Source organism: Lemur catta, chromosome 16 (assembly GCF_020740605.2).
Source record: "Lemur catta isolate mLemCat1 chromosome 16, mLemCat1.pri, whole genome shotgun sequence".
Taxonomy (NCBI): domain Eukaryota; kingdom Metazoa; phylum Chordata; class Mammalia; order Primates; family Lemuridae; genus Lemur; species Lemur catta.
The window spans coordinates 26608063-26621605 of record NC_059143.1 but is presented as its reverse complement, the minus strand read 5'-3'; the positions used below and the strand labels follow the sequence as shown (position 1 = coordinate 26621605).

Here is a 13543-nt window from a genome sequence, read left to right as displayed (position 1 = left end):
AGTGCTCAGATGTTCTCACTCCTGACTCCACATTAGCATCATCTGGGGAAGGCTTAAAAAGAAACAGGAAGCAGGATCCTACTCAGATGGATTTAATCAGAACTTCTGGGGTGGGACCAAGGCTCTTGTTATACATTCCCCGGGAAATCCTAAAGGGCAGCCTGTTCAAGAACCACTGATCTAATGTTACCTTCTCTTTACAGATAAAGACACTAAGACTCAAGAGTGGCCCCCCAAAATGTGGTCAAGATCACTTAACTACCTCCATCCAGCCCCCAAACCCAGTCACTTTTCTGTGCACCAAGTACAGTGCAGCTCTTACGAGATGGATTTCTCCACCACTTTTTTCCTCAATTGAGATTGAGAGATTTCCTCAATTGGACAGTGGCTCTTCTCAAATGGAGTTAGGATACGGCTGGAACATTCATCTTCAATTATCACAACAGAGCAAAAAATAAAAAACCACAGTGATGTAAACAGTAGAGAGCTTAATGGAATAATGAAAGGTTATTATTATAGGAATAGTCAGCAACCATGGTTTATCTCCAAAAGAGAAAACTAATGTAGATGAACTGGCATCATTCTGTCCCTACATGAAATCAGCCCCTTATTTTGATTTTATGGCATTTTCCAATTATATGGACGGGGGACAAGGTACATGTGGACGGGCTCAGTGAAGGCTCCCTTTGAACCAAGAAAGCACTCCTCAGGGTCAGAGCTGGCTCCGGGGGAGGCTGGGTGAGCGATGCTCGAGCCCTGAACATAATGAAAGACAGCTGTGTTAACTCAGACTAAGATAATCATGGCTTTGGAAGAAAGAAAATGGGACAATATCATGAGTTTTTGGAAAATTACTTTACACTCATATGTATAAAGGAAATAAAAAAATAATTCTCCCTCCATCCATATCCTTTTCCACCAGCACATGTGAAAAGTGAACGTTCAGATGAGCTCATGTCTAGTCAGAAAGTTTTTCCAAGCATGTAACAAATGTTTATTACTTTAACTAAAACTAGATTCACACATGACTTCATGGTGAAAAAGTGAGAACAAGCTCTCAAGGAACCACTCAGGCTAATCACCAATATTAATATACCAGAGAACTGACTGTCTGGCAAAGGCGCTTGGAAAAAAAACACTGGACAGGCGAGACAGTGTTTATAAAAATAATTCAGAACTTTAAAATTTATGCACATTATGCAGATAAGGCACTTACGAAAGAGAAATTTATGGGTAGTGTGGAGAAAATCTTCCACCATTGGCAATGTATTAGGTTTTAAACATATATCCTAAAAGATGTGGGCATTAATACGTGATTTCTAAAATATTAGTTTCAGACTAGAATGCAATCAAAATATTAACACGAGCTGAGATTAAGTGCTTATTGCTGCATTTCAGAATTTTCTATAATATTGGTTATAGAAATTGGTTAACTTTCATTATTTTTTAACACATATGGGGGTCAAAGATTATTCAAGTCAATCTAGATGATTAATGGCTCTGTTTTTTAGGCCATTACAGTCTAGGCCTCCACAACCTAGCTACCTACAAGAGATGATGGAGATGCCGACCCGTGGTGTGGAAGGTGGTGATCTATGCCCCGGACAGCTCGCTGCCTGCATAATCCAGCTAATCCCCCGTGTACTGCTGCTGTAGCTGAGGGCTGTTTTGTGCACATGTGTGTGGTCTTCCAAACAGACTATAAACTTCTCATAACAAGCACCTTCCTCCTTGCCTACACAGTGCCAACCAGGCTGCTCAAAAATATTTCTGTAATGAATAAATAGTAAAAATGACGGCCCTGGGAATTCAGAGAACATATACCACGGAGTGAGCTTGATTAAAGGGACATGCAACAAGATTCTAAACATATTTTATTAACTTTTTAAATTTAGAGAACGTCAAACATACACAAAAGACGACAGAATAGTCTAGTCTAGTGAACCCCAGGAGTTAATCAACTGATAGGAACCCTGTTCCATGGATCTTACCACCCTCTCCCTGGCTGTATTAATCTGAAGCAAATCCCAGTCATCACATCATTTAATCCATAAATATTCCAGTATGTACTACCAATAAAAAATTGATATTTGGCCAGGCATGGTGGCTCATGCCTGTAATCCGAGCACTCTGGGAGGCTGAGCAAGGAGGATTGCTTAAAGTCAGGAGTTTGAGACCAGCCTAAGCAAGAACGAGACCCTATCCTCTACTAAAAATAGAAACAAAAAATTAGCCAGGTGTACCTGTAATCTCAGCTACTCAGGAGGCTGAGGCAGGAGGATCACTTGAGCCCAGGAGTTTGAGGTTGCTGTGAGCTAGGCTGACGCCACGGCACTCCAGCCCAGGCAACAGAATGAGACTCTAACTCAAATAATAATACTTTTTAAATATTACCAAATGTGCAGTCAGTGACCAAATTTCCAGTTGTTTCATAAATACTGTTTTTCATAGTTTGTATTAGGATCCAAATAAGAGCCATTCAAGGCAATTAGTTGCTATAACTCAAACACCTTTTAATTCATAGGTTTTTTTCTCTTTTTTTTGCCGTTGAAATCTGTATGTTGAAGAAACCAGGTCATATATGTCCTGAAGAGTAGCCCACAGTCTGCATTTTGTTGGTTACCCCTGTGGTGCTATGCAGCATGTGCCTCTGTCCTGGATCACATATAAATTGGTCACTGCATGTAAGAGCCATGACCAGATCCGGGGCTGATTTGTTGCCCTGACTACATCCTCAGTGGTAGTCTGTGTGCCCGCAGGGAGGCACGTGATACCGGCTGTCTCTCATCTCCATCAGGTCAGCAATTCCTAGTGCTCAGCACACAGAGCCATCAACTCATTAGGGGCTGCAAAGTGGTGATATTCTACTTCTATTACTCCTTTTCATTTACTAGCTGGAATATTCCTGCAGATAAGACCTCCTTCTCAACTACTGTGTGATTATCCTAAAGGTCATATATGAAAAGGCAAAATAAATGTAAGATTCTAAAACTTAATCATTTGCAGAATAGTGAGCTGGTTAACAGCATTTTCCCATAATGAGCTAGTTAACTAGCATCTGTTGCCTATTCTTTTTGCCAATCCCTTGTATTAATATTTTTTAGTATCATTATAAACTCATCAATTCAAACTTATGTTACGTGTTTCAATCCATGGCAATTCTCACCCTTATTGATACTAACTGTCCCATCGCTGGCCAGCCAGCTGTGAGAGACCCTTCAGTTTGCTTCATTTGGCAATAATCCTAGTAGTATTTGATAGCTTTCTTGCTCTCTGTATGGTAAGATATTCCAAGTTTATCACATTTCCTACTCCAGACTTGGAATCAGCCGCTTCTCCACGGAGCTGTTTCCTTTTGGTGTTTCAGACCACAGTCTCATTGCTGGCAGTACATTTTGCTAACAAAATGATTATCATTTCTAGTTCTTTTCAATAAACAAAGCTAAAAATATGCTTATTTTCTTGTTTGTGTAGAATATACACCATGGGTTCATTATGATACTTCCAATTAAATTCAGGAATATAGATTTTTTAACTTCAGAATCCTAATTTTTAAGATTTTTAAGAGTGACAGAATTAGAAACTCATCTCTCCCCCTGATTCACACACACACACACACACACACACACACACACACACACAGTCACAGAACAGTAATACCAACACTAGCACCACAAATACAATTATAGTAAACAGTTTTCTTGTTGAGGAGTTTTGGTGGCTCCTTTTGTTTTGAGGTATATCCTACTGAAGGTGCACAAATTACAATGTTTTAAAGTCACTTGGACTAGCTGCTATCTATGTGGTTCTGCCACCAGCCGGATACTCAATCAGATGTGAAAAGTCAAAGCCAAATGACAGACAGGAGGCAGGCTGAGGGACTACATGAGATAGGATGAGGTGCGGCATGAATGTGGCCCTCTTATGCAGAGGCCAGGCTGGCTGCAATCGGGGATCTGAGCTCCAGAGGAGACACAACAGAAGGTGAAGAAGTTGTGTTTTGTTGGGCTAAGAGGAACACATGGATGGAAACACTAGAAGTGGAGCTTTCGGACAATTAATACAGTATTTACTAAGTTAGAGACGGGAATGACTGAGGACAGAGACATCTGCAAGAAAACCACCCAATGCACCCAGTCTATTCACTTACTGAGGTGGTACCAGACACCAGGCTAGGCACCAAAGACTGGGTGCTGAAATCCAGTGGGCACACAGACTTCTAGAAAGACAAGTGTCATTGTCCTACAGCATCGTAATTTCTACATAGGTTATCACCTATCCAGCATGCTTGGGACCAGAAGTGTTTCGGATTTCAGATTTTTTTGGACTTTGGGAAATTTGCATATGCATGATGAGATGAGACCCAAGTCTAAACATGAAATTCACTTATAGTTCATATGTACCTTTTACACATAAGCTGAAGGTAATTTTATATGATATTTTTAATTATTTTGTGCATGAAATAAAGTTTGTGTGCACTGAACCACAGGAAAACAAACGTGTCACTATCTCAGCCACCCATGTGGACAATCTGTGGTTGTTACCATCATTCCTGCCTCTAAATTCGTATGCTACTGATAAGCAATCATTTTCTCACAGTTATTCACACGTAAGTACTTAACAGTAAGACACATGACATACCATTAGGACAGTGAAAAAGTAACGTGCTCAGGGTAACTAAGCGCCACCAGAATACCTGTATCTGCTGTTAAACAACAGCAACAGCAAACAGCAGCAGGCTTTCAGTCTCAATGCTATGATTAAAAGATTACTGTACATGTAATTTATTTTTCTAGGTGAGAAGAAACATCAGAACTGGTTGAGGGACCAGTAAGTGGGTCCTTTAAGGACGAGAAGGCATTCTGCTGGGTGGCTTTTTCAAATGTCACATCCAAAGTCGTCTGCCTCATTAACAACAGCTTTTGTCCTAGAAGTCTCTCTTTCATTGTATAAACTGACATGATTTCTTGTTCTGTTATAAAGACACGCTGCTCCAGTCCTTCAATAAGCACCTCACACACTTTCACCATGTTGTCTATAGGCACTTTTTCTCCAATGGCAACAACTACAACTTCATTATCACTATCATCACAATCATCCTTGATTCAGAACCATTTCTGCTCTTTCGTCAATGAATCAACATTTGGAGCTTCATTATTGAAGTTAAAAATTTCCATCATGTCCACTTCTTCTAGCTTACCGAAGGACTCCGAGGGTAAGTTTTGCCTATGTAAGGAGGTCAGACCTCATTTTTTTCCTCACTTGACATACAAAATACTTCAAAGTCATCATCTTGCTCATCATTATCACTGAAAAGTCGTGGGCCAGAGCCTGTGCCAGGCATGTGCAACTGTGTCTCCAGTCACTGTGTCCCAAGTGTTGGCAACAACATACATGATTATCCTTCATACTAAACTTGTTTTGAAAACCACCCAGGCTCACACTTCTGCTCACTGCTGCTAGCATGCTGTTCAAGAAAGTATTTTTATATTTACTCTTCATTGATGTAAGGATAATCTGATCACATGGCTGAATTAATGAAGTCATATTTGGGGAAAGTACATGGCATACACGTTATTTTTTATGGGAATTTCAGCAGATGGATGAGCAGAATAGTTGTCAAGGAATAGCAAAATCTTGTAGTCTTCGTTCGGTCCAGCTTCCCTGAAGTGAGCATGAGCCTCGGGCATGAAATATTTACAAAACCAATCAAAAAGTGTCTCTGGTGATCCATGCCTTTTTGTTAGAATAATGGACTGGTAAGAAATTCACTCCTTGAAATTCACTCAGCAAGGATGCAAGCTTTAGTTCATTCACATCGAATTTACACTCATGCATGTTTGCTGCATTAGCACATCCCAACACAGTTATTCTGTCCTTGGCATCCTAAATTCCTGGAGGGGCTGTCTCATCAGTTGTAGTCAGTGTCTTTCTGAGGCTGTAATGCCAAAATAGCAATGTTTCTTTAGCATGATGGACATGTTCCGGCATGAGATTTTCATCAGTGGCGACCTCGGAAAACTTGTCAATCAATTTCTCCTCTGCTTTGCGATCAGCAGATGCATTATCACAAATCTTTAAAAATAACATGTCTTTTCTTAAATTTTTTCAACCAGCCTGTTGAATATTCACAGTTCCTTTCAATTTTCAGTTTGTGATAAATCTTCGTTTGTTTCATCATCAGCATACCATTACGCAGCACGTATTCACTGCAACGCTGACGGATCCACTCTTTCAATACATGATTGAGATCTTCCTTTTTAGCTTTACATGGTGTTTTCTATTTTTCATTACCATCCGTTCATCCCTTTCGGGATAGAACTTCAACAGTTTCTCCAGGTCACACATGGTGGGCATGCCAACACCATGCTCTTCCACAGGATGTTTCACACTGATACTGCTATCATTTTCTCCAAAAGGCTGGCATTCTATAAGTGAACATAAACGCTTCCTCTTTTTCTTATTACTGTTACCCACAGGGGAATTTGTAGGCCTTTTTTTATATTTTCAACACTGTCTTTATAGCAAAGAACAGAGAATAAGCAGAAAAAAAAAAAAAAAAACCACAGTAATGTATGCAGTTCTTGGCCTCACATGGGGCACTGTGAGGAACCTACTGTTGGTATGTCCAACCTGCACATGTCTGTTTTATTACCCCTCATGGCTGTGCTCGCATGGAGAACTCTGAAAAAGATATAGCTCAGCTGAAAGGGGCTAGGAGGTCTTTCTTCCTTGCAGACACTGAACAAACCATGTGACATGCACTTGCATTTTGGTTGCCACCTATCACGTGAGGTCAGGTGTGGAATTTTCCATTTGTGGTATCATGTGGGCACTCAAAAATTTCATATTTTGGAGTATTTGGAATTTTGCATTTTTGAATTAGGGATGCTCAGCCTGTACTAGAGGTAAGCACAGGATACTTTTAAAAATATCTGGAGGGACCCTGACTAGGGTGAGGTGTCATTTTGGGAGATGATTCCTGGCAGGAAAAAATATCAAGAGAAAAGCAGAAGTGGAGAATAGGTATGGGGTGACACAACATTCTGGGATAGAAGCTATAGGTCCAGGGACAAACATGCAGAAGAAAGAAGGCATGCCTTGCTCTTGGTGTATAACTGCAGGAGAAATTTAGCCTGTAACCAAGGACAGAGGTGGACAACACAGACCAGATCAAGAAGGGCTTCAATGCTGTATGGAGAAATTCAAATGTAGCCCAGAAGGCAACCCAAATGAAATCAGCAAGACAGTAAACTCCCTCAGCTCCCTCTGGTGGGAAGCGAAGAATGGACCAAGCTGGGGAGGACCAGATGCAGGTGGTGCCATGGACAGCTGTTGCAATGTCCCAGGTGCGAGGAGAACAGGTCTGACCAAGGCAGACCTCTGAACCTCAAGGCGTTTCTGAGATGTGCAGCATGACAGAGCAAAGGTGCACAAGGGACAAACTCATGGCTGTCAGAAGAGGACAGAAGGAGACTCATCTCCAGAAATGGCAACAAGGGGAAAAGACTTTGTTCTGGGAAAAAAGATGATGGCATGATTGAAAAAACAGAAGGAAGAATGGGATGAGAATGCGCAAATGGGATGGGTTTTTGGCCTACCTTTTTGCCTGCTCCCACTCAGACAGGTAGAACCCCACTCTGGCTAGCACTATCACTGACAAAATATAACATGGGAACTGAGGAGAGGTAGCATATACCCTCAAATCAAAAATCATCATAGAAAGGAACAATGAACCTAGACAGACACAAGCCTAATACAAAGGCCATCTTCTCCCTGATCACCTCCCGGCCCTGCCATCTGCAGCCTCATAGGAGTTTTGACTTAGAGCTTGTCTGCACACCTGTTCTAGCCCTCTGCACTATGCCAGTGACTTTCTCAGGGTAGGGATGGAGGGAAGGCTTACAAGGGTAAGACGGAATCCAAGAGAGAGATTGGCACAGGTGTACGAGGAGACACATCCACAATAGCGCGGTTTGTTAGAGCAAAATCCTGGAAATTAACCAAACCATCTGCCAATAGAAGAATGAACTACTTGTGCTTTATTCATACAACGCAATCATCAGTCAGAGCTACAGCCACACCTACGTCTATCCCACTCTAAGTAAGCTGAAGCAGGATATGAACACAATATGATCACACATACACATTAACAAAAGAATATCACGTATTGCTGGTGAATATCTATCATTAGGATGGAAACATGCATGTGCATGATGAATTCTAAATTCGACAGTCAGTAGAGAGGGAACCTGAGAGTGGGGTGGGGAGAGGTTGGTTGGTACTGGGCAGAAGAACACAGATCTTTAACTATATCTGTAACAGGCGTTTCTTTAAACAAAAAGAAAGAAAGAAAAGAAACTGGGAGTACGGAAAAATGTTGTAATGTGATGAAGTTGTCTTTACTTTTTATTATGTTTGAAATATCTGATATGATAAAAAATACACTCACCTGATAGTCTGGCCTTATTTAATACTGTAATCTAAAGAGACATTCCCTTTTATAATAAGTATAAGTTTGTGTGTATCTAATTAAATAGCAATGCACAAACGGGACCTAAGAGTACTTTTTACTTTTCCCCTCTTTACCTGAAATATCTGCTTCAGGGAGAAAAGGGCCCTTCTTAAATCTCGTCCACTGGAGTTGTAAAGTTTTTCTGAAATAAAGAATACAACACATAAAATTAATTAAACGGGCTCAACAGATGGTAAAAGCGCAGAGCAGATATGAGTGGTAACAGAACTCCCACTGGAAAGGTCACTACCATGTACCCACTTCCTTTAGGACACAGGCTTCCCCTCCAACAGCATGAAGAAAGTTTCATACACGTCTGGCCTGTCACAGGTGGTAGAGAGACGGGTACGTGAGTTGTAGAGAAGGTGTCCAGATTTGTACCCTCAGCTCCCACCCTCCCTCACTCCAGATCTTTATTTCCTGCCATTTACAGACTATTTTCCAGTGCACAGACCGTTTCCAGTTGATGGCCAAGCATACCCAGAAAATTAACACGGAATTCACTGTTCTACCGCACTCCTCCCTTGCCTTCCACACCCCATCCCCGTGCTTTCTGCTCCTCCCTTTCCCTGGGGTCTCTTGGTCACCTCAAGTGCTCTTCTGGGTCTGGGGCTCCCGTGGCAGCACAGGTGACCCAAGGGCAGCACGGTGGCCCCACAGACTGACTCGCTCCCTGTGGCCACGTGATTGCCTCAGCTCTGCCTGGGCCTGAGTTCTCATTAAGGTTCAAGGAAGGTCTTGGCCCTGGGAAGGCTTGGGGAGGAGCCCTGCCTTGGAATTCTCTGGCTCAAGCCTTGGTCTAACCTCCGATAACACCACTGTTCAGTTAGTCCCATTGTCATGTGTACTAGTTAGGTCAGGCCTCATGAAGAAGGAGGTGAGCTCAACATAGGACCTGCCCCCCAGAGGCCACCACAGAGCAGGAGACACAGAAGAGTAGGCCACAGTTACTGGTTGGTCAGAGAGCTGGTAGTACAAGGTACAGAAGGGAGAGAGCAGTTCTTCTGGCATATGCAGGATGCCAGGGAGCATGGATTCTGCTCAGCCTCCCAGCACCCACACGTGGTCCTGATCAGGCGGGCTCAGGTGCACAGAGTTGCACTCCTAGCACCACATGCCAGACCTCCCCGATAGAAGTGATCCAACGCAGACTAACTGAGCACCTGCCGGGCACTGCTCTAAGCACTATGGATACAATAGTGAAGAACAGAATTAGTAGGAGCAAAGACTAAGTAATCAGACTGCCTGTGTTCCAAACCTGGTGTCACCACCTGCTCGCTATGTGACCTTGAGCAAAACACTTGACCTCTCTAAGCCTTGGATTCTTCATCTGTAAAATGAGAATAGATATTAGATTTAGAGGAAACTTGTTTCTGTGTTAAACTGAGCATGTATAGGACAGAGTGGGAGGCAAGGTCATTTAAAATATTTAGATAGAATAAAAGCTTTCAAAGCTCTATCATGTTGTTGGCTGACCACCTTGGGCTTCAGTCCCAGCCTGTGGAGAGTAAGAGGCAGAGCCATGCTTGCCGCTCGTGTAAGTGTCATGGAAGGGCATGGAACACATGGGCCTAGAAGAGTTTGCAGAAGTCTGGCTACAAGGAGGATATGCCCTGTTCTAATATGGGGAAGTTAAATATTAAAAATGATTGATCTCATAGGAGACAGAATAGAATAACAGTTCCCAGAGGTTGGGAAGGGTGATGGGAGGAGGGTGAAAAGTACGGATGGTTAATGGGTACAAAAGTATAGTTATAGTTAGCTAGAATAAATATTTGATAGCACAAAGTAACTATAATTAATAAGTTGGGGTATACTTTAAAATAATGGAAAGAATAGAATTGGAATGTTCCTAACACAAAGAAATGTTAAGTGCTGGAGGTGGTGGATACCCCAATTACCCTGATTCAATTAATTCACATTATATGCCTGTATCAAAACATCACATGTACCCTATAAAGATATGTAATTGTTACATACCCATAATAATTAGAAATAAAATTTAAAAAAACAAACAGGAAGGACATGCCCACTTTGCACCACTACCGTCTAAGACCAGAAGGGCCAGGTGACAATGACCTCCTGATGACATCACTGCCCCATTTAAACCCTTCAGGGGCTGCCCACTGCACTCAGAATGAAATCCAGAATCTTCTGCATGGCCTGCCAAGTTCGTGGTCACACAGCTCTGGCCCCCTCCCCTCCCTGCGCTACAGACACTGTGGTCTTCTCTCCGATCCTGGGGCAGGCCAAGCTCCTCTAGGCTCACAACTCATGCACACAGCTGGTAAGTGGCAGAGGGCGAAGGCGGGATTCTGTGGGGTTTGGGACCTGGCAGGCCTCCTTGTTGTTTGACCACTGTGGAATCCACACCTCTAAACACAATACTTATTCCACAACACTTGATAATTGTGAAGACTTTTGATTGAGAGAGAAAGTGTCACCTTCCTAAAAACAAGGAGCATTCAAAGCTCCAGGCGTCAACCATCCCCAAACTGAACATGTAACTCATCTCTGACGATAAGAAACAAGGCCCTGGTGATTCTCAAGTTGACGCCTGAAGTGTGTGTGTGGCCTCAAAATATATGAGTAACAAATAGACCGAGTCTCCCACTGCATCGTCCCTGGAATAGAACCCTGGGCTGTGCGGTGGCCATTTCTTCCAGATTCACAGCTAACATCTAGGAATGCTCAAATCCCAGAGAAACAGACTTTGTTTTTTGCCAGTACCACTTCTAATAAATAATGAAGCTAATTTATTTAAATAGCTGTCTATTGCAAACAAAGGTGAATAAGATATGTAGTACTGTTCTGAATTAATAATTTGTTCTTTTATGCAAGAGAACTCTCATTACAGACTTGAGAGATTCACAAATTTTAATGTAGTTTTATTTTTCAATATCAAAGCTCCAAAGAACAGCTACTCTATGTAAGATTATATATTTTGTCTGAAATGTCCTTTAAAATGCTCTGCTTTTTAATGCCATGTGCTACAAAGCACTGGGCAAGGTCTAGATCTGAAATCCTACCATATGGCATCTGTTAAGTTATAATTTTTATCCTTTATACAAATGACTGCAGTGATGTTTCATTTTCATTGACAAAGATATCCTCTCCCAAACAACTCTGAACCTTTAATTTTTCTATGCAAGCAACATTTTTAACAAATGCCATGCTTTGGCCCCTATATCACATGAAAGCAATACTGGAGTCATCACCACTATGGCTGGAATAAAAACAAAAATATTCCTTTAAAGGAATATTTCTCTAGAGCACTGATCTTTGGAAACACAATTCATAGGACATTCTCTATCTAGAAAGAACCAATACTGTGGTGTAAAATGAAATCATAGTGTTTTATTAACATTCAAAGTTGCCATCTACTTTTAAAACATAATAGTACCAAAAAGCCTCTAAGCCTAAACTGTCTCAATCAAATATATGTTGATTCTTAACATACATTTTAGGAGATACCATAGTCTACCTAGAGGTGTAGGAAGGATTAGGGAGCGAAAATGTTTATAAATGACATATAATTTGTCATTTTTAAGGGGTACAATTTCTGCTGGAAGAAGAGGATCCAGCAGGCATTTCACTGCACCAGACATCACACCCAAACCAGCAGCTGGTGACGGTGCTTTGATGTGGCTCAAGAGAGGCCTATGCAGGTCAAAGGAGAAGCTCTTCTCCCCATAGCCCAGGTCCTGGGTTCCTTGCTGCAGGACTAACGATGCCATGTCAGCTTCCCAAAGGTATGCTTGACATCATTCTTGGATCCACTTGCTGTTGGACTCCAATCCCTCCCTTCTTTAGAAGCAGCCTATCTATACGCAGGTTGAGGGATGATTCTCAGTCCTGGGTTACATGGGTGTGTGCAAGGATTCCTCCTATAAGTAGGAGGACTGCCTGCCTTCGTGCCCCCTGGTTCTGCAATCTAAGTATCTACTGCAGCCCGTGCTCTCTGTGGGTCTGTGTGTTTGCAGATCCATGTGCACAAATGGCTTCAGCCTGTGGTCAGTGGAGCCAAGTTGCAGGTCCACTGACCTTCCAAGTAAACGCAATACACTATGTAAACTGTCCTAATAGCTCCCGAGTCCCAAGGGAAGGAATTCCAAGTGTGCCTACTGCCTGAACGTCAGACAATGCAAAAGAAAGTAGATTCCACACATAGTGCAAGAAGAGGGACCTGGAGCTCACTCTAAGCCAGTAAGAGGGCAGCTGCAGAGACTTCACCTGTACACAGACCTCAACCTTCTCCCATGAGCTCACAGAGGTTCTCCTTTCTCCTTTGTCCACCTGAGCTATGAACATACACCAGTGAGTGTGGTGCAGCCCCCATCAGGACAGAGTACAGGAGAGGAGATGGTTCCTACCATCCCAGACTCAGCCGGAAAGCTCTAAGTCAGAGCATCAGGGAACAAAGGTGCCTAAGTAACTAAGAAGTGACATGTGGGTCCTTTCCTGGTGAATTTGAGGAGAAGAAAAAAAAAAAGCCTAATAGGAAAACTCAAAGTAGAAATATGGGGCTGGGATCAGGCTGCACCCCTAAAGGTTTGCCTTTCTCCTGAAGCTTTAGGACTGCCAAGTGGGAGGTGTGCAAAGTGGTCCCCCACACACAGCTCAAGAGGTGGCCAGCAGCTCATGAGCACCCAGGCTTTAGAAGGTTCTGGAGAAGAGGCAGTGCCATTTCCAGCACCCGGGGAGAGGCTGGGGGTGGGCTGATTACACAGCCCTTACTTTTAGGTCAAGTACAGCTTGTGCTTGGCCAATAAACGAATGAAGTAGTGTATACATTTATTCTCTTCTCCTACTCCCTTCCAAATTAAATCTGCCTCAGGTATAATCATTTGGGTAGCATTAGCCTTTGAGCAAAGAGCAATTAGGAGCTGACACGGGATGGAGACAAGGAGGTGGAATCAGAACATTACTTGTCAAAATCTCTGGAAATGCTCCTTCATCCATTCTCTCCATATTTCTTGCCTTTTAAAATGAACTATGCTCCTTTAATAGATGCAATCATGTATTATA

The 13543-nt window shown here is 42.4% G+C and overlaps 1 protein-coding gene across 13 annotated transcripts in view; it reads right to left on the bottom strand.

Annotated features, from left to right (window-relative positions):
• The window catches only part of FHOD3 (formin homology 2 domain containing 3), a 423570-nt gene that overhangs the window by 235340 nt on the left and 174687 nt on the right, over positions 1–13543 (bottom strand). For all 13 annotated transcript variants that reach the window (XM_045527658.1, XM_045527665.1, XM_045527667.1 and 10 more), the window contains exon 4: positions 8590–8657. In XM_045527658.1, the coding sequence (XP_045383614.1) occupies positions 8590–8657 (68 nt within the window). The remainder of the gene's footprint in view (positions 1–8589; positions 8658–13543) is intronic.